Consider the following 24,674-nt stretch of genomic DNA (forward strand, 5'->3'; position numbering starts at 1 on the left):
GTGTGGAGTTTGCATGTTCTCCCCGTGCATGCGTGGGTTTTCTCCGGGTACTCCGGTTTCCTCCCACATTCCAAAAACATGCTAGGTTAATTAGCGACTCCAAATTGTCCATAGGTATGAATGTGAGTGTGAATGGTTGTTTGTCTATATGTGCCCTGTGATTGGCTGGCCACCAGTCCAGGGTGTACCCCGCCTCTCGCCGGAAGACAGCTGGGATAGGCTCCAGCACCCCCGCGACCCTCGTGAGGAAAAGCGGTAGAAAATGAATTAACCTAGTTTTTGGAATGTGGGAGGAAACCGGAGTACCCGGAGAAAACCCACACATGCACGGGGGAGAACATGCAAACTCCACACAGAGATGGCCGAGGGTGGAATTGAACCTTGGTCTCCTATCTGTGAGGTCTGCGCGCTAACCACTCGACCGCCGTGCCGCCTATAATTTTAATTTAAAGTTCCAATTCTTCTGTTTGCAATTTCTGTCGAAAATTCGTGTACCGGAAGTGAATTTGGGGAATTTTACACAAGCCTGCACAGAAACAACATATTAAAGTATTGGCAAGGAGAGCAGTAAACTTAGTCTTGTATTTCAGTACTTCTTTCATATGTCTAAATATTATTTTGTTTGTATATTTAGATGTAATTATTTGTGAGTATGTTGGTACGTAGATAGGAAGCATTCCCATCTTCACACTGCAGACCAGACTTTGTTTAAAAGTAGCAACATTTGATGTTAAACCTGCTAATGTTAATCATGTGACACACATGAGAAAAGATGAAAAATGAATAAAAAGTCATTAACTCTAAATTGCTGTGGGACTGATCCATGATCAGTAAGATGGCCGCTGGTGCTGATAAATACATCACAGTGACGTTTTTTGGTCTCCATCTTCTCTTTAAATACTTTAAATACTTGATGTATTGCAGTCTGAAAAAGCAAAGGTATTAGCACCAAGTTAGCACTCCCCCTGCTGGTCAAAGGATGTCATTGCCCGGCGGACCCCCACCACACCCCATCCAGCTCAGCTCTTTAACCCACTGGCCTACTTTGGTGACTCGCACCTTGAACGGGTCAAACCTCCAGTACTGCTTCTCCCTGAACAGGTAAAGACGCCCGTCCGGACGACTCAGGACCCCGTTGGCGCCTTGAGGCACGCCGGTCCAGTCTTTAATCCTGCGGGGGTAGTAGGGCTCCTGGTGGAGGGTTTGCAGGTTCAGAACGAAGTAGCGAGACCCCTTGAATAATACCATGTGACCCAGAGGAGCGTAGTAGAAGGCACAGTCCGGGTGGCGAGGTAGCCCCAGCTCGACGATCCGTTTGGGGAAACCCGGGTCAAGCACTCGGCCGGAGTAGCGCCACATTCGCTTCCCTGAGGAGACGTATGCACGTCACGTTGGATTCGACTGAGCGTGCTCCAATATTTTAGTCATTTAGTCGTACCTTTAAAGAAGAACCACTTGGCGTCCGGAGGAGAGAAGGCAGCTGCCTCAATGGCCACCGGGAGGTCGGACCACCTTTGGCGGAGGGACAACGGGCCGCTTACGTTACCGTCGGCTGATACGCTCCAGTAGACGCTGCCTCGGAACACCGCCATCGTACCGTTCTGGTCTGAAGGCAACACAAGAACAACACAGGACTTTTTTACTCGTAAATGTACAACTTTTTTCTTGTAACTTTAAGATTTTCCGTCTCATAAATGAACTATTTTCTAGTAAATATACAATTTTATTCCTTTTATTTTTTATTTTATTTGTGACTTTTCTTTGTAAATGTATTACTTTATTCTGATAAATATATTACAATTTATCTCGTAAATTGTAAATGTACACTTTTATTCTTGTAAATGCACAACTCATAAAATTACAACTTTTTTCTAGATAATTTACGACTTTATTCTCATGACTTTACCATTTTTTTTCTCCTAAATGTACACCTTTATTTTTGTAAATGTACAACTTTTTTCTTGTGAATTTACAACTTTTTTACTTGTAAATGTACAACTTTTTTCTTGTAACTTTAACATTTTACGTCTCATAAATGGACAACTATTTTCTCGTAAACAGACAATTTTATTCTTGTGAACTTGTGACTTTTTTTGTAAATGTATTACTTTATTCTGTTAAATATATTACAATTTCTCTCGCAAATTTACACGTTTATTCTTGTAAATGCACAACTCATAACATTACAACTTTTTTCTAGATAATTCATGACTTTATTCTCATGACTTTACCATTTTTTTCTCCTAAATGTACACCTTTATTTTTGTAAATGTACAACTTTTAACTTTATTCTCGTAAGTGTACGACTTTATTCTTGCGAATTTATGACTTTTTTTTCTAATAAATGTATTACTTTATTCTGGTAAATATATTACTATTTGTCTCGTAAATGTACGATTGTTTTTCGTAAATGTATGACTTTATTCTCATAAAAGTACAAGATTCTTCTTGTGAATGTATTACTTTTTTTCAGAACTATTTTTCTTGTAAATGTACGACTTTATTCTTCTGAACTTCTGCCTTTTTGTTCATGCCAATGTATTATTGCTTTATTGTGGTGATTTGTGCTGCATCGATGGCAGACGGTCCCGACTCGCCTCCAGTGATGGCATCAAACATTCCGGACTGGCAGTAGAGAGGCAGGCTGTTGCTCTGTGGTCTCTTAAGGACGTCCATGAATTCCCACTCCTGTAGAGCAGCGTGCAACACCTCACCTGGCAGACGCACAGGACGATCACCTGGAGGCTTACCTGGGGGGGGGGACAAAAAGTGACAAACTGTACATCTGTGCCAACATCAGACTTTCATGTATCATATATATATATATATACACACATATATACGTATATATACATACATACATATCTACATACATACACACACATGTATATATATACACACATATATACATATACATACATCCATACATACATATACATTCATATACATATATACACATACATACATACATATATATATACATATACATACATATATACATACATACATATATACATACATATAGACATACATATATATACATATATACACACATATATACATACATACATACATATATACACATACATATATACATATACATTTATATACATATATACATACATATATATACACACATACATACACACATACATACATACATACATACATATATATACACATACATACATATATACATATACATTTATATACATATATACGCATACATACATATACGTATATATATACATACATACATATACATACATACATATATATACATATACATACATACATACATACTATATATACATATACATACATATATATATACATACATATGTACATATATATATACACATACATATATATATACATACATATATATCGGTGTCAGGAATGACGTGCTGGACAATACAGAAATGTAGGATATTGTCAAGAAAGCATTTCCAACTATCATCATTACTATGGTTATTATTAATATTACTATGAATAGTTGTATTCCTCCAGTAGGTTTTTCCATGTCAGTGGACTAAAGACTAAAACCACATTCAGCTGTTCTAAGGTCAAACACTGACACATGTGGTCAAACAATGTGTGTGTGTGTGTGTGTGTGCGTGTCCAGTGAAGGTGTGATGTTTGACACCCGTCTGACCTTGAGCCACCAGACTTTCTCCTGAAAAGGGAAAGTATTTCCCCGAAGGCGAAGGTGTGCCTTCCTTTGGTATTTTGGAAATGCAGAGGCCCATCCTTTTTCATGCTATTTTTCCAACCATATAGGCTGCTATTTTTCATGGATGGCAACGGGGTTTTGGACCCTGAAGGAAAATACCACCACAGGAGATATGTATGTCAATATGTCATGTTTCATGTATTGTATCGGACGATATCAGGATTGGAAAGTGACAGTTGGACAATATCTGCATGTCTGTTTTTGTCAATAAAGCCAATATCGGACATTCCTACACTTTTTCGCTATTTTTTCTTGAAGTATATCAAACTTCCTAGCATATGTACACGTCTTGCTTTACAAACACACTTTAGTATTTAGTTTCACATGGCAGGATTTCATTCATATTTGTTTTTCATAAATGTACGACTATTTGATTTTTCTCGTAAATGCACAACTTCATTCTTGTGAAATTATTACTATTTGTCTTGTAAATGTACGACTATTGGACTTTTATCGTAAATCTACAACTTCCTTCTCGTGAAATTATTACTATTTGTCTTGTAAATGTACGACTATTTGACTTTTCTCGTAAATTTACAACTTCATTGTCGTGAAATTATTACTATTTGTCTTGTAAATGTACGACTATTTGACTTTCCGCGTAAATTTACAACTTCATTCTCGTGAAATTATTACTATTTGTCTTGTAAATGTACGACTATTTGACTTTCCGCGTGAATTTACAACTTCATTCTCGTGAAATTATTATTTGTTTTTCGTAAATGTACGACTATTTTATTTTTCTCGTAAATGCACAACTTCATTCTTGTGAAATTATTAATATGTCTTGTAAATATACGACTATTTGACTTTTCTCGTCAATTTACAACTTAATTCTCGTTAAATTATTTGTCTCGTAAATGTACGACTATTTGACTTTTCTCGTAAATTTACAACTTCATTCTTGTGAAATTATTAATATGTCTCGTAAATGTATGACTATTTTACTTTTCTCGTAACGTTACAACTTCATTCTTGTTAAATTATTATTTGTCTCGTAAACATACGACTATTTGACTTTTATCGTAAATGCACAACTTCATTCTCGTGAAATTATTTGTCTCGTAAATGTACGACTATTTGACTTTTCTCGTAAATTTACAACTTAATTCTTGTGAATTTATTTAGTACTATTACTATTTTCTCATAAATATACGAAACCTTTTTTCTTGTAAATGTATGACTTTATTGACATAAATGTACAAGATTCTTCTTGTGAATTTATTACTTTTTTCTCGGAAATGCACAACTTTTTTTTCTTGTAAATGTACAACTTTATTCTTCTGAACTTCTGACTTTTTTATATAAATGTATTGCTTTATTCTGGTCATTTCATTCAACTTCTGTCAACTTCCTTCTCGTGAATTTATTACTATTTTTCTCGTAAATGTACAAAATAATTTTCTCGTAAATGTACAACTTTCTTTTATTCTCATAAATTTACAACTTTATTTTCGTAAATGTATTACTTTTATTTTTTTTCCTCTGAAATGTACAACTTTATTCTTGTGAACTAATGTCAATTTTTCTTGTAAATATATTACATTAGTTTGGAAAATTTGTGACTATTTGTCTCGTAAATGTATGTTTTTATTCACATAAAAGTACAACTTTCTTCTTGTGATTTTTTTTTTACTTTCTCATAAATGTATTTTTTTTTCGTGAATGCACTAATTATTTTCTCGTAAATGTACAACTGTTTACTTGGAAATGTACAACTTCATTTTTGGAAATGTATTACTTTTGTCACGGAAATGTACAACTTAATTCTTGTGAAGTGTTATGACTTTATTCTGGTAAATTTATTGCCATTTGTCTTGTAAATATATGACTATATTCTCGTAAATGTGAAAGTTTCTTCCAGTGAATTTGTGACTTTTTTTCTCATAAATTTACAACAAAACTTGTACAAACTACAAAATGTCATACTAAGCGTGTGAAAAAAGTAGCAGCTTAAAGTCCGAAAATCAGACATTTTTAGTCATTTTTGTTGCCTTTGATATGCAAATCTTTTGCCAGGTTGCGGCAACGCGCACTCGCATCCAAAAAGGTGAAAGGTCATCTCACCGTACAGCTGCTGCACGGCCATGATGTCGTCCCAGCTGACCACCAGACTGCGCCCCAGCTTCCTGTAGTAGGGCGACATGAGAGCGTGACGCACGGGGGAGTGGTCCAGCCCCAGCGTGTGTCCGATCTCATGGGCCATCACCATGAACAAGTTATGGCCCTTGTGCCCGTTTAGCGTCCACCTCTCCGCCATGTCAAAGTGGGCTTCCCCTCGGCGAGGCAGGAAGGCATGAGCCAGAGCGCCCCCTGGAGGCCAGAAGTAATTTGTCGTGAGCGTCCATCTGCGTCAAATAAACACTAGACTTTGGGCCTGACCTGGTCCATCAAAGGCATTGCTGGCCCCGTCGTTGTGGTCCCCCTCGTAAAAGGCCAGCCGGATATCTGCGGGCCCTTCGGGGGCCTCCTGGAACACCAGACCGGACACGTTGCTCCACAGCTGGAAAGCGGCGTTCACTGCCAGTCGCAGTGGGCCCAGAGACAGGTGGGCGGGCCAGTTCTCGATGCGGTAGGCCAGGTGGCGCTTGTACCACTTGTCAGCTACACGAACATGAAAATGTTCGAAAATGTCATCACAACATTGTCAAAAAGTACGATTCCTTAGTTGTGAATGGCATATTTTCATAAGCAGTGCATCGAAATTCTGTTTAACACCTTCTAAAGGTGGGTTAGAGCCCTCTAGACATGAAATAACACCCCTATAGTCACCTTTATACTCCCATTTCCTAATATAGTAGACATAATAAGACAAAAAAATGACATATACGCTATAATATAAGCTTACGCGCACAATCAGCGTTGCCAGGTCCACCTAGAAACTCTCAGGGCTTGTTTGTGTAACTCACGAGGGTCGTGGGGGTGCTGGAGCCTATCCCAGCCGTGTTGGGGCGAGAGGCGGGGTACACCCTGGACTGGTGGCCAGCCAATCGCAGGGCACATATAGACAAACAACCATTCACACTCACATTCATTCATTCATTCATTCATTTTCTACCGCTTTTCCTCACAAGGATCGCGGGGGTGCTGGAGCCTATCCCAGCTGTCTTCGGGCGAGAGGTGGGGTACACCCTGGACTGGTCGCCAGCCAATCACAAGGCACATATAGACAAACAACCATTCACACTCACATTCATACCTATTATAATTTTGACAATTTTTTGACAATTTTTTGACAATTTTTTGACAATTTTTTGACAATTTTTTGACAATTTTTTGACAATTTTTTGACAATTTTTTGACAATTTTTTGACAATTTTTTTTTCACATTTTTTGACATTTTTTGACAATTTTGTGAACATTTTTTGACATTTTTTGACATTTTTTTGACTATTTTTGACATTTTTTTGACATTTTTTGACATTTTTTTGACATTTTTTGGACATTTTTTGGACATTTTTTGGACATTTTTTGGACATTTTTTGGACATTTTTTGGACATTTTTGGACATTTTTGGACAATTTTGGAGTCGCTAATTAACCTAGCATGTTTTTGGAATGTGGGAGGAAACCGGAGTACCCGGAGAAAACCCACGCATGCACGGGGAGAACATGCAAACTCCACACAGAGGGTGGAATGGAATTCGGGAACTCTGAATGGAATGGCCTTTATTGTCATTATACGAGATGTACAACAAGATTGGAGAACCTCCTCTTTGGTCTTCTTCTTTGCCTCCTACCTGGCAGCATCCTTCTACCAAATATATTCACCATCTCTCCTCTGGACATGTCTGAACCATCTCAGTCTGGCCTCTCTGACTTTATCTCCAAGGCCTCTAACATGTAATGTCCCTCTGATGTACTCCTTCCTGATCCTATCCACCCTGGTCACTCCCAATGTGAACCTCAGCATCCTTTCTTGTTTGTCAGCTGGTTCATTTTTGTCAGACTCAACACTTCTGATTGCAGAAATTAGTGTAAACTATGGTCGCGTCCTGTAATATTATTATTATAAATTGCGAGGTACTGCCTGTTTAGCAGAGATGCGTTCAAGCTAACGAGCCCTATGAGTACATGCGTGACTAAACAGCTTACTTTAACACGCGTCTGTGGTTTCTCGGTTTACATTTAAGGCCCAAACATCCCAATCGTATCCAATTTGTTTGTTGATATACATAGAAGGGGGGAGGAAATACAGTACATTCAGCTGCTTTTGCATTTACAACAGTAAATCAACAGAATACACAACATGGCAATCTGCAACACACGAATGCATCCAGCCATGCAGCACGGCACACAGACCAACTAACAGGAAGTAACAGGAAACCATTGTTAGTTACACTACGTAGTTGGAACCTTCGGGGGAAAGTACTATGACTGAGAATGTAGTTGAACATCAGGGCGGGATCCACGCCGCAACCAAATGAGTTAGGAAAGGGAAAGAGTGCGTGTACAGTACGTATGATTAGAGTCCAGGCGCTGTCTTCCCTCACAGTCCTACATATAGTAAGTATGAGGTCCCAGTGGATGGCTGAGGGGCAGGAAGTCAGATACACGAAACATTCCAAGACTTCCCTTATGGAAGTAATTACAATGATGCTCACTATAACGGCAGTGATGGGCAAGACGTCTTATCTGAGGCGTTGGGAAGAGTCCCAGATCAACAGATTTGGTTAGTTGCTGGGGGTCGGGGATGCTAATGGTAATGGTTTTATTTCATTTGAACATGCATCAGATTACAATTGAGTGCATCCCATAATCAGTTCACAGTTCCACATGTCCAAAAGGAGTAGGAAGAAGCAAAGCTTATTAAATCCTACCCCACCATCTGGTACTTTTACAATCAGTAACTGTTACATTTGTTCACTTCCTGCTTTCCTAATATAATTTAAGTTATTTTTTTTTATTTTAAAATTTTTACATTTTTACATTTTTACATTTTTTAATGTTTTAATGTTTTAATGTTTTAATGTTTTAATGATTTAATGTTTTAATGTTTTAATGTTTTAATGTTTTAATTTTGTAATTTTGTAATTTTTTAATGTTTTAATTTTTATTTTTTTAATTTTGTAATTTTAAAATTCTTTAATGTTTAAATTTTGTAATTTTTTTATGTTTTAATTTTGTAATGTAAAATTTTTTAATGTTTTAATTTTGTAATTTTTTAATGTTTTAATTTTGTAATTTTTAATGTTTTAATTTTGTAATTTCTATTTTGTAATTTTGTAATTTTTTTAAATATATTTTTTAATTTTAATTTTAATTTTAATTTTAATTTTAATTTTAATTTTAATTTTAATTTTAATTTTAATTTTAATTTTAATTTTAATTTTAATTTTAATTTTAATTTTAATTTTAATTTTAATTTTAATTTTAATTTTGTCACGTACCAAAGTACAAGGTGATATGACCATCCAGTGACATAATGGGTACCATAGTAAGTGTCAATATAGTGATATATATAGCACATCATGACTGGTTCAAGACTCTTCATCCTTGTATTTAGCAAACATCAACTGCTTGTATTGTTTCTTGAATTGGCTCATCGTTGTGCATTGTTTGAGGGTCTTACTCAATCCATTCCATAGTTTGATTCCACATACTGAAATGCTATGTCATTTTTAGCTAATTGGTTATTTTTAGCCTTATGCATTATTTTAGCTGTTTGAAGATGAACTATATCAGCAAGTTGAAGTATTTGTGATTTTAGAAATAAGGAGTTAGTATGTTCTCTGTAGGCGGCATTATGAATTATCCTTACTGGCCTTTTTTAAAGTACATTTAGCGAGTGAAGATTGCTTTTAGAGTTATTAGCCCATATTTCCACACAACCAGAGAGCAATAAAGAGTGTGGAGTGATCTGTGTAAATGTTGCAGTAATATTCAATTTAGCAACAGTTAGCATAGCCGTGGTGAAGGCCTATTCTACATTGCATCTGCTAAAGTACATCTGCATAATATCATGTGATAGGTTCATGGTGTTGAGGACACGGCAGCCTCCCACACCTATCACTCCAGAAGCACTTATCTAAGCCGTGGGTGGTGGAATGTCAGCTCTGTAAATATCAGTGGGAACGTCCAACACAAGTCAAGGTTTGTTTTTCCAACTTGCTCTGAGCAGTGCTTTTATCACTGCAGCTGGGAAAAAGCAGAAAAATGCATCTTATTTGCATTCCGCCACAGATCGTACTCGCTGCTGCTCGGATTTAAATTCAAACGAGGCTGAGTGAAGAGAACGAGAACTGTGCTCTCGAGAACTCATTCGCTCCCAAAACCATATTTATACATATTTATACTTTTTCTGTTTGTTTTTTTTGCATAAGTTGCACAAAGAGGTGATGATGAAACCGCACAAAAGAAGACAGCATGTTTGGTGCAGTTTTAAACCGAAAATAAAAACTTTTTATAAGAGCTCAACCTGCATTGCTCCCATAAAAAAACCTTAAGTTAGGTTTTAAAAGGAGAGAACAAAGTCGCCAAAAATGTACCACTTCCACACTGAATAGGAGAGCTCTTTTTTAAGCTATCATGCCGGACATGCTGTAGCTGACATGTGTCATGTCATGTCTCATTAATGTTTTGAGTAATCTTTAGCCACACTCAACCACAAAACAGCAATCACTTATTATTATTATCATTTTTTTTTTTACGTAATAGAGTATAGTAGCGTTACCGTACAGTAATACCAATCAAGCTATTTGAATGGTTACCGTACAGTAATACCAATCAAGCTATTTGAATGGCAAACAAGACAGTGACAACTCTATGAATCAGTCTGCTGTGCTTAGTATATCCACTGCATCTGGTGGGGCACTGCCCCCAAATGCAGCATCTCCAATGATGTCATAGCCTTGACATTTGACTATATTTGATCAGTTATGTAACCGTAACACACTTAAATTCCATCCCATCGCCTATGTTGGACTCCGACGAAGACAAAGTCAATGTCTTCCATTAGATCAAGTCGTGATCCGTCATCATTGAAGAAGCCGGCGGCATACAGTCAGCGGTGTTTACCAGAAGGAACATGTCAGGTACTGACATGAAGGGGCGGCAGCACACATCAGCCATCGCTGCATTCCCCGAACATTAGCCAATGTTTTGCGTGACATTGGAATGCAGAGGCTTCACATAACAGCGTAAAGAAAAAAAATGCACAAACCCCTCTACCTCATCCACCTCAGACCCATCTATTATAAAATTAGAAATAAAATTATATTAGATCCCCCTGGGCATCATCCATACATCCATTTTCTATAGGTGTGCTGGAGCCTATCCCAACTGGATGGCCTCTTATTTAATAACTATAAGTAAATAAACACCATAGTCACCATATGAGAAACTACGGTAACATAATATGAAGACATTTATACTCATTTATACTAAATAATTTATACTAATTATGGTTTAGTCTATAGACAAATAATATTGAAGACAGCTTCAAAGTAGTCATGACCCCTGTTTATACTATATTGTGATTTCTGGGGATCACAATAGACCTCATATTACAAATATACAACATAAGGTGGCCAGAAATATTTCAATATTGAACAAAGCAAAATTTGTTCTCAATTGTTCCCACTCCACACTCTTTATTGCTCTCTGGTTCTACCATATCTTACTTATTGTGTGGAAATATGGGCTAATAACTATAAAAGCAATCTTCACTCGGTAAATGTTCTGCAAAAAAGGCCAGTAAGGATAATTCAGAGAACATACTAACGCCTTATTTCTAAAATCACAAATACTTCAACTTGCTGATATAGTTCATCTTCAAACAGCTAAAATAATGCATAAGGCTAAAAATAACCAATTAGCTAAAAATGTCATCCAATACTTCTCTACAAGAGAGGAGAAATATGATCTCAGGGAAGAAGTACATTTGAAACACTTCTATGCTAGGACTACGTTAAAAAGCCATAGCATTTGTATGTGGAATCAAACTATGGAATGGATTGAGTAAGACCCTCAAACAATGCACAACGATGAGCCAATTCAAGAAACAATACAAGCAGTTGATGTTTGCTAAATACAAGGATGAAGAGTCTTGAACCAGTCATGATGTGCTATATATATATTATATATTGACACTTTATATATTGACACTTACTATGGTAAAAAATTAAAATTAAAATTAAAATTAAAATTAAAATTAAAATTAAAATTAAAATTAAAATTAAAATTAAAATTAAAATTAAAATTAAAATTAAAATTAAAATTAAAATTAAAATTAAAATTAAAATTAAAATTAAAATTAAAATTAAAATTAAAATTAAAATTAAAATTAAAATTAATTAAATTATTTTGGATAAAATTTAATATAAAAAAATTGCAAAATTAAAATTAAATTAATTAAATTATGTTAGGATAAAAATTAAAATAAAAAAATTGAAAAATAAAAAAAACTCACTTAAATTATATTAGGAAAGCAGGAGGTGAACAAATGTAACAGTTACTGATTGTAAAAGTACCAGATGGAGGGGTAGGATTTAATAAGCTTTGCTTCTTCCTACCTTCCTTATCATTACCATTACCATTACCATTACCATACTCTTCTAATAATGGGAAAAGGGCATTTATGTAGATATTTTGAAGAGCATGGAATCATGCTCTAAAGTGCTCTAAACCATCAGTGCAGTGATTTGTGCTCAATTATTTCAAAGAGTCTGCAAGACGTTTGGTATTTTGGAGCCGTTAAGCACCGGCAGCATTTAGCCGTTTCAAATTGCGCTGACCTTTTCGGCCATAAATACTTTTTGACTGCTGTGTTTGAAGAAGACGATTACGATATGATCACAGAGGGACTGCCCATCGTTTGAATCCAAGAGAAATATCAAGCAGAGAACAGTTTGGAGCAGAGTTTATGTTGTTGTGTTTGTGAACGTGTCCCCGTTGAACGTGAATTGAAGGATTTCACCCAATGCTGACCTTAAAAGTCAAAGAGACACACGGGAGCAGTTGTAATTACAAGCCGTGCTCTATTAAGGTGCTCTAGTTTTTACGAAGGCTGACCCACCCTGTTAAATGGCGATGCTTAGAAAGCGCTCCAATGCAATGCAAAGTCAACAAACACGGTACCTTTTCCAGCAGAGCGCTTCCTGCGGCGCCATAGCGCCGTTGGGGAAGAACTCCTCGCAGTGAAGATGATGTTTACTCTCTTTGCCCAGATCTGATGGCTGCTCTCATCTGACACGCCACAGCGAGGCTCTGCCATCTGCCTCAGGGTGGCGCTGTCGAGTTCACCTGTCACAGGTAGACGAGACAACCACTGGAATTCCCTAAAAAGAGGGAACATATTTGCAGAGTGATGAATAAAGACACACCTTTTTAATCAGGCTTTTAACTAATATTTTTTAACTTTTCTTATGTTTTTATCTTTTTAGTCCTATTTTATGCTTTTAGTCTTTAGCTTTTAACTCCGATATTTCCTCAGGGGGGGTCCTCCACATTGGGGGCTGTGTCGGGTCTGCTGAGGGGGTGCCATCCTTGGGTCCCTTCGACCCGGACGGCTGTGGGGTTCCTCCCTTTAATGTGGGCGTCCGCCCGTCTGCCGGAGTCGGGGGGCCTGGGTACTGGTCCCCAGATGACACGGCCTGCGGCTCCTCCCAGTTCCTCCTGTTCTTTTGATGATCTAACTACTCCTACTTAGTGGAAATTCACTTAATAAAGTCGGGTGTGGAACCAATTGACCGTGATAAACGAGGGATTACGGTAATTCATACATTGGATCATATTCAGAGCACAAAATGGCGCCCGTGCACCCTTCAGGTTTTCTGTATGCGGCCCTAAAGTATGCTAATAAAAGACACTCCCCGACACCTTAAGAGCCGCGCTGGATGATGAGTTGACATTTCAGGCTTTTCGTTCATCCGCTAGCGCTGTTCAGCTCTCATTTAGTGGGCGGGCACTAATAAGAAAAAGTTTGCACCTGAACACACCACTGCATAGTTTAAATACCCAACCTTGTCTAAGTCTGTTGCGACCATTTTCAATGTGTTTCCATACCAGTACTGGAGATGCGTAGACCAGAGGGCAACCTTCCTAGAATTCCTAAGTTGTTCAGAGAGGGTTCAGGTACACGGCACCCCCGCCCCCGCCCCTCAGGGGGTACAGTACCATTGAATGTAGCTCTCACCAATTATAAAGGTCACATGATATCGCTTCATGCTTCTACAACTAATAGACGGGTTACATACCGGATGGCTGACTGCATCTCAACTTCATCGTGGATGTGGTTGCTGTCATGAAGGTAGCCGTATTTTTCCAGAAACACCTGCAACATCACGGTCGTCAGTACAACCATCTCATAAAACTTAAAAATATATACGTATATATATGAATAACGTGAAGCAGTAGACCACCCATAAGGACCCTCTGGGGACCTGGTCTTCACAAGGATTTGGAATGTAATGACTTAATGTAATGACATAAAAACACCATATATACAGTACATGGTGATATAGATGCTGATGTATTGAACTTGACAAGCACAAGGACGACATTATGGCCTGTCAATCACAGTGTTTCATGTTCAGACACCCAACACAATCTCAGTGATTACAGATGTGGCTGAAAAGGGGGAAGGAAATTAAAAGAGAAGGAATGTGCAACATAAATGCACCGTTGTCTTTTTACATGCAACCCATGATGCCATAGGGCAGGGGTCTCAAACACGCGTGGCCCGCAGGACACTAGTTTGAGGCCCCCGCCTTGATATGAAAGTTTAATGTTAGTACGGCCCGCGCAAGTTTGATATGGATGCTGTATGGTATCATGTACCCAGAAAAAATTATTACGTTTGATTAATGTTCATGTTAAAGGTTAAATAACTGTTAATAGTTATCCACCCTATCCGTGTGGAAGTGGTAAGTTTTTGGCTATTTAAGTTTAAAGGAAATAACTTGAAGGCTACAGAGAAAAACTCCTCATGTAAACGTGGCTATTGTCCTGAGCAGAGCATTCTCGCAGTCATTTGGCTTCAGGTTTATTTTTTGTAGACAGACCACCACACTACCACCACCATATTTTGCTGTTGGTATGATGTGTTTTATTCCAGATGTAATGGGACACACACCTTCCAAAAAGTTCAACTTTTCGTTCGTCTTATCAGACGATTATTGTGCCAATGACTGATGCAGTTCTTTCGTTGTTGTTGTGGGGTCTTGTGGACAAGTCGTCGCTGTACTCCTGGGGTAATTTTAGTGGACGATGGTTCTCACTGTGGTGCGCTCAAGTCCCAAAACTTTAGAAATAGTTTTATATCATTTTCCACGCTGATCGATCTCAACTAATCTTAGTTAAGTTTTAACAGATAGGGGCAATGACTTTGACATTTAAGTGTGACAAATGTGCAAAAAAAGGAAATCAAGAAGGGGGCAAACACTGACACATACAAGTTCAGTGTTTCAGTATGTTCTCCATAACAAGCAGCTGGACTGTTGATCAATTGTTAGGTGTGATCCTGGTCTCATGACGCCAAAATGTGAACAGCGTGATGAGGAGGACTGTGGAAATACCAAATACCAATTCCATTTTTTGAACAAAAAGTACTGAAACATTGACCAGTTGGGCATGCAGGTATATACTAAGTTCAGGGAAGGTCTAATTAAGCTCACCTGTAAGGGATATAGTGGATGATTTTACGTACAAAAAAACATATTTGCGAAAATTAACTGAAAATATGGTATCCTTAATATCTAAATTTAGGGCGACCGGCATACCTCCACTTTTCAGTACGCGACCGTCGCAGGAAAACTACTGCTATAAACTTTAAGCGGCTGTGAATGTCCCAAACGATGACGCCATTAACTACACTTGTAAAATATAAGAATATATACCATTAACGTTTCAACATTTGCCTTCCAGACGAGTCTCAAATGTTTGTGAGTAATAGTGTTAAATGTACACGGCACCGAACGGTATTAGTAGTCATGTACCTCAGGATTGAACAGCAGAGGAGATCCGCGGCCAATGCGGGCACTAACCAGGCAGGTCACAGCCAAGATCCAGGCGGGCTTCAGGGCGTATCCAGCCCCGTATCGATTCATCGTGGAGCGGCCACCGTGTTAGTTCACGTTGCATTACTGGTCAACACACCGACTTAGCAATAGTAAGCAATGTAACCGGTTCAAGTCTGCCACCTCCATCTCTAATTGAGCAACTCGGATGATTGACTGGGCGGGAGATAGCACCGCCCACCCTTTTTCGCCTGCACGCGGTGGCGGACAAAACAAGCACACAGCTCATCTAGCTAATACCAACTTAAACCAATATTAACTTATACTTTTGTATTGAAAATGAATATCAGTGTAAAGCGCTGTAGGAACATATAGGAAAGAGGTCGCAACATGAAAAGAAAGATCACAGTTTAATATTTGTTGGGGAGGGGAAAGAAACAAAGTAAAACACTTTTTTTTATTTAGTTCATACAAAAACAATGGTATGAAGTCTACCACACAACATCTGCACCGAGAATGGGACAGAAAATTAAAAGATGTACAAAGAAATAAAACAAAACCATTCCAGCGCATGCCACAGCCAAATGAGTCCTTGTCAAAGTGGAAGAAACCCCACGCTACTGTCCCCTCTGTAGGGATCAAGTCAGAACTGGTGTTTGTTTTTTTTCCACCTCTGACCAAGCCCTCTGTCTGTGGCGGACTGTGGCAGGAGTGACGTTCGTCTGATCTAGAATGACTTTAGTATGGCCGGTCTCTTCGGTCATCCCTCCGCTCACCTCTGAAAAGACAGGACAAAAGATGAAGCTTAAGTAAAATATGGTGGTCTGATATGAATATCCAACCCTGCTGTAACTCTGAACACTTAATACCAATTTTCTTTGTTGTTCGAGGTGGACACTCCTACTTAGACAATAATTCCAATAAAATAAACAAACAATAGTCAGGTCCCACTGGATGTCTGAAATGGCAATACTCTGCCCTCTTCTGGTAGTTCATGAAACTAAATCAAGATGTGATGTGGACAGCTGTTCATTTTTGCTCCACACTAAAATATCTGAGCAATAGTATCGGATCCTGTAGTCAAGATCAGCAGATATCGTTCATTCAAGGTCAGATCTTTTACCAACCTTCCTCCCATTTTGTATCCTCCACCGTATCCACCACCGCGGTCACCCCCATAACCGCCTCGGTCGCCACCACGGAAACCTCCGCGGCCACGGAAGCCGCCTCTGTCACCACCATACCCACCTCTGCCGCCACGATCTGCAACACGCGACAGTACAGCTGCTTATTTGAGCCTTTTCCAATTATGTATGCATGTTGTCTGGAACATGCACTAAGAATTTCAGACTAGAGAAGCTCGCACCTCCAAATCCTCCTGCATCTCCAGGTTTGGGGGCACCACACTTGTTGCACTCTTGTCGCCGTGCGAAATTCATGTTGCCGCAGGAACTGAAGACAAAAAAGAAACAATGAGCCAATTCAGAGATTAGTACAGGAGCATGCCATCAAGCAACAAAGTCTAACCTGTTGGGACAAGGCCAGTCTCCTCCCTTCATGTCAAAGTTAGGACCACCACCACCACCACGACCTCTGAAGCCTGACAGAAAGATGATGAAAGCATAAAACACACAAGAAGCAAATATGTCACCGCCGCAACACCACTTCCTCTACAAACCTCCTCTTCCCCCTCGTCCTCCACCTCGCTGTGTGAACTCGGCTCTGCGAGTGGCAAATGACACTTTGATGGGCTTGCCATTAAACTCCTTGCCTGCAGCGAGGACAGACGGGACCAATCAAAGGATGCCGAATGATACAAACATTAGCAAGAGCGGGTTCATTCTGTATCCAAGCGCCGTTACCGTCAAACCAGTTAATAGCGGCTTTGGCGGAGGGCGGGTCATCAAATGACACTGTAGCTTCTCCCTTTGGCCGACCAGTGGCCTTGTCAGAGTAGAGGTTGATCATTGGTTGGCCGGTCTTCTTGTTCACCTGAAAATAGACACATTAAGTCACTACAGTCGTCCCTTGCCACATCACTGCGTCACGCTAATTTTTTCAAACACAACTGGAAAATATGCATTTTTAAGCGAACTGCACATGTTTTGGGCCTAATTTAATTAAGACGATTAAACTGGGAATGTAGGCTTCAAGATTGGTCACTAGATATCTAATTGTTTGGGAGACAAGCACCAGGTTTAAATATCACAACAACATAGCACAGGCTACTGTTATAGCCATAACCCACAACAAGCCAAAAATAAACTCTGGACCCCTGACTCAATTTCCTGTCTGCGACTCATTCTACTTCCCTAGCAGCCCTGGAACACAATTTACTGTGATACACAAGCACATTTTTTTTATTTGTCTTAAATGGCGCATTTTATCTAAATTATATCTGCTACATTGCGTAAGAAATGTATAGATGACTATAGGTGTTATTTTGATGTCTAGAGGGCTCTAATGTAAAGTGTAAAGTTTGTTATTTAGAAGATCGTAAACAGGTTTTCTATACCATAACTATGAAAATATGTATATTCATTTAGAAATAAGGAATTCTACTTTGTGAAAATTTGCTTATCAGCCAGGTCTGGAACCATACAACCACAATAAACAACAGATTTATTTTCTAAAGTCGACTCACATACATCTCTTCTTCTACTTCTTAACGTAAAAAAAAGGTTTCAAGCATTGGACCACATCATGAAGTTAGGATGAGCTTGTGCACAATAAGTCAGTGATACCTTAATGATGCCAATTTGCTTGAAGAAGTCGCCCACTTCCTGGATTGAGGCATCTTCTCCCAGGCCTTGGACAAAAATGGTGTTGTTGTCGGAGTTGTCCTGCTCCCCTGATGTGGAGGAAAACAATGCAACAGAATAAGTGATCAACATCAATCTAAGGAGCCAAGATAAGCTATCCACACCAAGAACATCTCCATGAAAAGGCCGCCACTATCACTGATAACCAGTTTGCTCAAACTCAACCAAAAACTGCTAGTCACATTCCGGTCTGACAGAAACTGCGGACAATGTCTTCAAAATTATGAATTTAATTGTATTTAAAAACTAGTTTTTTTTCAAAAAAGCTTAGAAGCTGCAGTATTTGCACTTTGTGCAAATATGTTCTGAGCTGCAGCTTACATGGATTACAGCATGTGATCTCAGAACAAACAGCAATTATAATTATTGCTGTTGGCGCAGTGCACGTCTACCCTTCATTTGTCCTTTTTGGTACAAAATAATCATTGTTGACATGCTGCTGCTGCTGCTGCTGCTGCTGCTGCTCACTCCGACATGTTGGAACTTGTCTTGTTCGGTCACAACAGAGGATGCAGATGTAGTTTGCAAGATGACACTTATGTTGCATCTATGTGCAAACAAGTGTATGAAAAGAGATGACATGGCTGATTTTACTGTCACACAAAAGGTGACGTTTAGTAAGAAAACTATAGTGTGTATAGGTTGCGCAATACTGTGGTAAACTTGAGTATTGTGCAGGAATGCCTGTAATGGGCGGCTTGATATGGTACATATTTAACAAAGAAAAAAGTGTTTGATCAGCGTGGTTAGCAGGCGCTCCGAAACAAGGACATGTTATTACCTGATTCATCCCTTGAGCCATAGTCTCGAGAGCCTGGAAAACAGCAAAGACGGGGAAAAGCACTTGAGCAAAATGGTTTTAACAGCTGTAACTTTTCTACACACAAAGACATCCTAACAGTGCCATTGTATAATATAGAAAATTTAAGAAAGTCCGTGTTTACAGCTCTGTGGTGTGTGCTTTCATACCGAAGGATCAGACACCTTTCAACGTCATCGGATTTGTTCCTTTAACCACCAAATGTTTCAAGTTATAGAACGTTTACCCTCTTCATCCCGGGAACAGACGTCATGTAAGAAAATAAATCCTTGTCTTCATGCAACCACATTTATTATTATTTACACCCCAAGCCCCCATGTCTGTTACCACAAGTGTACTGTAGGCTTTAAAGAAAAAATCCGACTAACAGTAAGTGGATCCCTTGCAGTTTGGGCATGAAATTGGTGCCACTCAAGAGTTCTCTTATCCCCATTTTTTCCTTTTGTGCTAACTCAAGTTCTCAAGTCCTCCCCCACCGACACAGTTCTGATGCTCGTCACTTACCACCGAAATTTTTGAAGCCACCACGGTCACCACCTCTGCAGAGGAAAAATTGGAGATATGATGGCTTTTCCTTTGTCCCAACTGAGAGCTCAAAGCTCCCCTACATCCCCATCGGTATGCACTCCTGCCAGGGTGTGCGACTATGGTGGAAATGTCTCACACGAGGAGTGTTAGTCTTTGACAATAAATATCAGTGGATAGATGAGCAGGTAGCTCTTAACTCAGGCAGACGAGTGAAGACAGTTATCACATGTCGCTGGGCCGCCAGAGTTTTCCGAATTTTGATACTTGCTGCAGTTTTCCATCCAAAATCAGATTTGTTCAAATCGCAGCAAAGCCAGGCAATTTAGCCATTTAACATAAAGAGCCCAAATTGGTGTGAAGGAGTGTAGCGACTGACACGCAATCTTCCACTGAGTTCGTTTAGGACATCCTTTAACTGAGGTCCATGTTATAGTTCAATCACTGTGAACACCTGTAGTATGAAATGTAGATCCATGTTAACACAACACACATGTTGGCCATTGTCAAACATACAATATTTGAATGAAACCTGTTGAATGCGAAGCAGCTGACGACGTCGCTCCAGGTCTAACCGCAGCATTTCAGTCGAGTCCATTGTTCAAAAGCTACATGATCCTCAGAACACGGACACACCAAAGTGTTTCACACGCTTTCAGAGATATAAGCTTGATAGGACAGCTCTAGATTCAATACAACCGTGGCTTAGTTGGCATGTTAATGCTCCTCGTCTCTTTGCATTTTTGTTTTCACACCTCCGTGTTTGTGCGATAGGGCGAGGCAGCCTTGCAACTAATTGATTTTTATTTGATTTTTTTAAGGCTGAGAAACTTCTAATTTAAATAGTCATTTCTCACATCCCAAATTGCTGACAGTTTACATAATGGCGTCAATGCATAAATTTGACAAACAGTCACTGGTCTCAGAATATAATGAATTGACCTGGACAAAATTAGTCGCCAATAAACAGCGGTAACCTGGCAAAAGGTCAAAGAATAAAGAAAGTTGGTCCATGGCTAAAAGCTCATCTCAAAAAAAAAAAAAAAGGTTGCAGCAGTTATGTTCAAGTATTCATGAAGAAGGAAAAGTAGCTGTACAAGTGCATCGGTCCAGTGCATGTTTTATATTCAACAAAAGCACGCACTGGATGTACATGTATATAAATCAGCCTTAAAGTACCTGACTTCAGACAAAAATACTTACTGACGTAAGTTTACTTGAACCGCAAAGCATCCGAAACAGGTTCTGTTGCATTGCGGTTTACCTGGCATTCCATAGCATGATGGCTTACTCGGCTCTGCTTAACACCTTTGCGTTTTCACTATTGCGTTACAAAACACCCCAATAAAAGGTTGACAACACCGACAGTGGCTTATTGTGTGCCGTCTCAAGTCAGCAGTTATGAGTGTGAAGTGACCATTTAACCTATGCAAAGAGGTTGCTACACAAGCAAATGCTAAAGGCTAAATTTCAAGTGCAGGTAACGTGCACATGAGCGCCAAATGTCATGCATGCTGATGGGTCTCTAAGTTTGATGGATCAAGCTGTGTCGCATGTTACAAAACATAGAAGTACCTTGGGGGCAGTGGCACTGTGCAACTTACCCCATACCGTGATGTCCGCCTCTTCCACCACGATCATAACCGCCACGGTCGTATCCGCCACTACGGTCATAGCCGCCACGCTCATAGCCGCCACGATCATAGCCGCCACGGCCTCTGCCTCTGTAGCCGCCGCCGTCTGACCGGTCACCTTGGTCACGGCCAAACCTGCTACCCTGGCCGCCACCTTCGCCTATCACAGCCACAAAAAAAACGATTAAGATACTTTGTTCTTTAGTTCTACGACAAGCTAGGAATCAAGCCACTTTACCTTCACTGAATCTTCCATAACCAGCGCCGCCGCTGCCGCCGCCCCCACCGCCTTGTCCCTGGCCACCGTAAGATCCTTGTTGTCCATAGCTATCTCCGCTTTGCCCATGACCACCATATGATCCTTGTTGGCCAAACGACTTCTCGCCATACCTTCACACAAGTGAATTAACAATGTCATGTTCAGACAGATGCTCATAAAGGCGCCAGAAGACAAAGTAAATCATGGAAGCGGAAAATAAACTTACCCAGATGACTCCTGTCCATAATTATCATATCCCTGTTGCTGACCATAGCTTGCCTGCGATTGACCAAATCCCTCTGTCAAAAAATTAAGATAGTGAGAAAAACTTTAAATTAAATTGCTCGCATACAAGAGTATCATCACTTTTTATACTATACCTTGTGTTGCACCTTGCTGACCACCATATGCACCATAGCTCTGTCCCCCATAAGAGCCAGCTCCATTTCCCTGTCCATAACTCTTCATCCACAAAGAACAAGCACAAATGTCAGAAATACTACACAATTCTGAAATTAAAAAGAAGGAAGACTGAGATCTTACTTGTCCACCACCCTGTTGACCGCCATAAGAACCATAACTGTAGGAAGACAAGATGCATGTTAGTTCTCAAAGATTATATAATCTCCATGTCAAGTAAGAAATTTAAATTTACCTCTGTGAGCCACCATGCTGCCCATAGCCCGAATCTGAAAAAAACAAGCAATGAAGATGTTTTAATTCAATGTAGCCGTTCAGAAAACAAGTTATTAATAACCGCTAGAGGCGAGTTCTTGCTTGCCTCCGTCGTCAAATGATTAATTATGTAGGTTTCGGTTGTTTTTTGTTATTTATGGGGAGCATTGTCACAGACCGCCTTTTGTTTGATTTATATGCCGTCAAATCACAACAAAATTGAAACTGAATAGTGGTAATATTGAAAAAAGTCAGCAGTTCCTAGCTAAAACAGCGACACAGATCCGAGCACACCCCCGTACTGTTGTGGTGAAAATGGCGGTCAATTAGCGGCTACGGCTAAACACTGAACCGAAACAAACGTTCCGATTTTAAACACCACGCGTTCCCGTAACTATAGACAATTGATACCGCGTTGGTTTCAGTATTGTGCAGTGGCATTACAAATATAACATGTACTGAGAATTACACACCATAATCCACTCAAGTTCCAGTTTAAACGCGAGACAACGGTTGGGGCATAAACAAAGAGGCATTCATGCAACCCTCGAGGAGCCTTAGGCCAAGTTAGCTAGCTGGGCGGGATATTGCCCGGCTTATTTAATAAGATTACGTATAAAAATAATATAATACAGCGTTGTATAGTTATACCTGAGTGTCAATTAACCAACTGACCGCACGATAAATACTTAAAGAAATCTCTAAGCGACGAAGCCAATGCATTTCTAATTCACAACGTGACAATTCCACGAAGTAGACGGCGCCGGATCTTAGGCCTCGGTGTTAGCGTCTGTAACTTGTCTAATTTTAATAACAGATTTCGATAACTAATTCTAAATCACATTGACGCATTCAATTAAGTACGCACTCACCAGTGGCCATTATGATAGCTTTAAAATAGATGGCCTGCCTCTCCTGAGACGCTGTTTAAAATCCCCCAGTGACTGTTGCGCAGTGCCACCCGATTGAGTAAGCTAACTCGCTGTACTTCCCTTAAGGAGATTCTTCTTCTGCTAGTTCAAACAAGCGTCTCAAATCCGCACGCGCTTTCTTTTACTGCCACCTACTGTTTGATAGTAGTAAACGCAAGAGCCATTTCTGCTCATGGGTGAAGGCCTGGAGGGAAACTACTGTATTTGTCTGTATTTTATAGTTTATTATACAATTTTTTAAAATTGATTTATAAAATTACAAAAACATATGGATATATTCCAGATTACAGGCTATATTAAACCTTTTTATAGTATATTACTTTATCTCTAGTAAAGTATATCTCCTTTATTTATAGTATATGTACTTTATCTCTATGAAATTGATAAAAAAAGAAACATGAGATCAAACATAGAGGGCTATATTAATTAAAGCACACCAAATCTACCTTTATTAATGTATTTATTAACCTTAATTTAAAGCTACACAGTATTTTGATGTGTACAACTGCAATGGATAGTATCTGATGTACTACATGCTCTTGTTTATTCATTGCCAAGTGTGTCAAAATTATAGAATTGATTGATAGAATTACAAAAACATATGAATATATTCCAGATTACAGGCTATATTAAACCTTTTTTATAGCATATTACTTTCTATGTACTTTATCTCTATGAAATTGATTTTTAAAAAACAGTATCTGATGTACTACATGCTCTTGTTCATTCATTGCCAAGTGTGTCAAAATGGAAATGTTAATAAAAAAAATCAACTTTACTTACTCAAATTTTATTTAATTTTTTAAAAAGACATGTCTTTGCGATCAAATAATTTCACCATATATATATATATATAGTATATATAAGTAAAACGGGGAAAAGTCACAACAGTGAGCAAACACTTTTGTGAAATGTATAAATCCAATTATGTAAGGCAGTGTTTAAAAGGCACAGGCAGCACAGGAATACATACTGTACTGTAGTTTTGACTTTGAATTCACATGTTGTAGTACTCATGTGTAATGAATGGAGAGGGGGGATTGCCAGGAATTCTGCTGGGACCCCAATTCTTTTGGGTCCCATTGCAGTAGGCCCTATACCAATGGAGACCAGCTTGTGTAGCTTTAGCCTACCCGCTAGCGCTACCCCACCTGTGAGGGGATGTGTGTTCATATTTTCTTCAGTCAAATGCATCAAATACAGATCATTTCAACGCTCTAACTCAGGATATTAACATTATATCTGTACATTTTCATTCAGTATTTTTTTTTAAATGCATGCTTGTATGTCAAACAAAATACAGAAAAAAACCTTCTTT

At 39.0% G+C, this 24,674-nt stretch overlaps 2 protein-coding genes across 3 annotated transcripts; both read right to left on the reverse strand.

The window, feature by feature from the left end:
* Window positions 1-130: 130 nt before the first annotated feature.
* On the reverse strand, window positions 131-15,940 carry mmp28 (matrix metallopeptidase 28). Its single transcript, XM_058080322.1, has 8 exons — window positions 15,669-15,940; window positions 13,929-14,005; window positions 12,811-13,010; window positions 6,116-6,337; window positions 5,801-6,046; window positions 2,598-2,750; window positions 1,439-1,606; window positions 131-1,367 (listed from the first exon to the last, which is right to left on the reverse strand). The coding sequence occupies exons 1-8, from the start codon at window positions 15,777-15,779 to the stop codon at window positions 973-975; spliced, it is 1,572 nt and encodes a 523-aa protein (XP_057936305.1). The 5' UTR covers window positions 15,780-15,940; the 3' UTR covers window positions 131-972.
* A 140-nt stretch (window positions 15,941-16,080) lies between these two features.
* On the reverse strand, window positions 16,081-23,430 carry taf15 (TAF15 RNA polymerase II, TATA box binding protein (TBP)-associated factor). 2 transcript variants are annotated; one of them, XM_058080323.1, is made up of 16 exons: window positions 23,297-23,430; window positions 22,405-22,438; window positions 22,293-22,329; window positions 22,130-22,211; window positions 21,976-22,048; window positions 21,729-21,880; window positions 21,461-21,650; window positions 19,836-19,870; window positions 19,293-19,325; window positions 18,434-18,540; window positions 17,552-17,681; window positions 17,368-17,460; window positions 17,217-17,289; window positions 17,056-17,141; window positions 16,817-16,952; window positions 16,081-16,467 (listed from the first exon to the last, which is right to left on the reverse strand). In XM_058080323.1, exons 1-16 carry the CDS (start codon window positions 23,304-23,306, stop codon window positions 16,428-16,430), a joined length of 1,311 nt encoding a protein of 436 aa, XP_057936306.1. In that variant the 5' UTR covers window positions 23,307-23,430; the 3' UTR covers window positions 16,081-16,427. The 2 variants fall into 2 exon arrangements, with proteins under 2 accessions (XP_057936306.1, XP_057936307.1); XM_058080324.1 differs by lacking the exon at window positions 19,836-19,870.
* Between the last annotated feature and the right edge of the window lie 1,244 nt (window positions 23,431-24,674).

Source organism: Doryrhamphus excisus, chromosome 8 (genome assembly GCF_030265055.1).
Source record: "Doryrhamphus excisus isolate RoL2022-K1 chromosome 8, RoL_Dexc_1.0, whole genome shotgun sequence".
NCBI classification, from domain to species: Eukaryota; Metazoa; Chordata; class Actinopteri; order Syngnathiformes; family Syngnathidae; genus Doryrhamphus; species Doryrhamphus excisus.

What these genes read in the sequence shown, in the direction of transcription:
- mmp28 (XM_058080322.1), bottom strand. Translation starts at nt 15,779, where the DNA reads ATGAATCGATACGGGGCTGGATACGCCCTGAAGCCCGCCTGGATCTTG. An exon ending in GGCCGTGCAGCAGCTGTACG is followed by an intron (nt 2,751 to 5,800) that starts GTGAGATGACCT and finishes CCCCCCCCCCAG; the next exon opens with GTAAGCCTCCAGGTGATCGT. An exon ending in CAAGTGGTTCTTCTTTAAAG is followed by an intron (nt 1,368 to 1,438) that starts GTACGACTAAAT and finishes ACGTCTCCTCAG; the next exon opens with GGAAGCGAATGTGGCGCTAC.
- taf15 (XM_058080323.1), bottom strand. An exon ending in GGCGGACATCACGGTATGGG is followed by an intron (nt 19,871 to 21,460) that starts GTAAGTTGCACA and finishes TTTCCTCTGCAG; the next exon opens with AGGTGGTGACCGTGGTGGCT. An exon ending in CGCTATTAACTGGTTTGACG is followed by an intron (nt 17,461 to 17,551) that starts GTAACGGCGCTT and finishes TCCTCGCTGCAG; the next exon opens with GCAAGGAGTTTAATGGCAAG.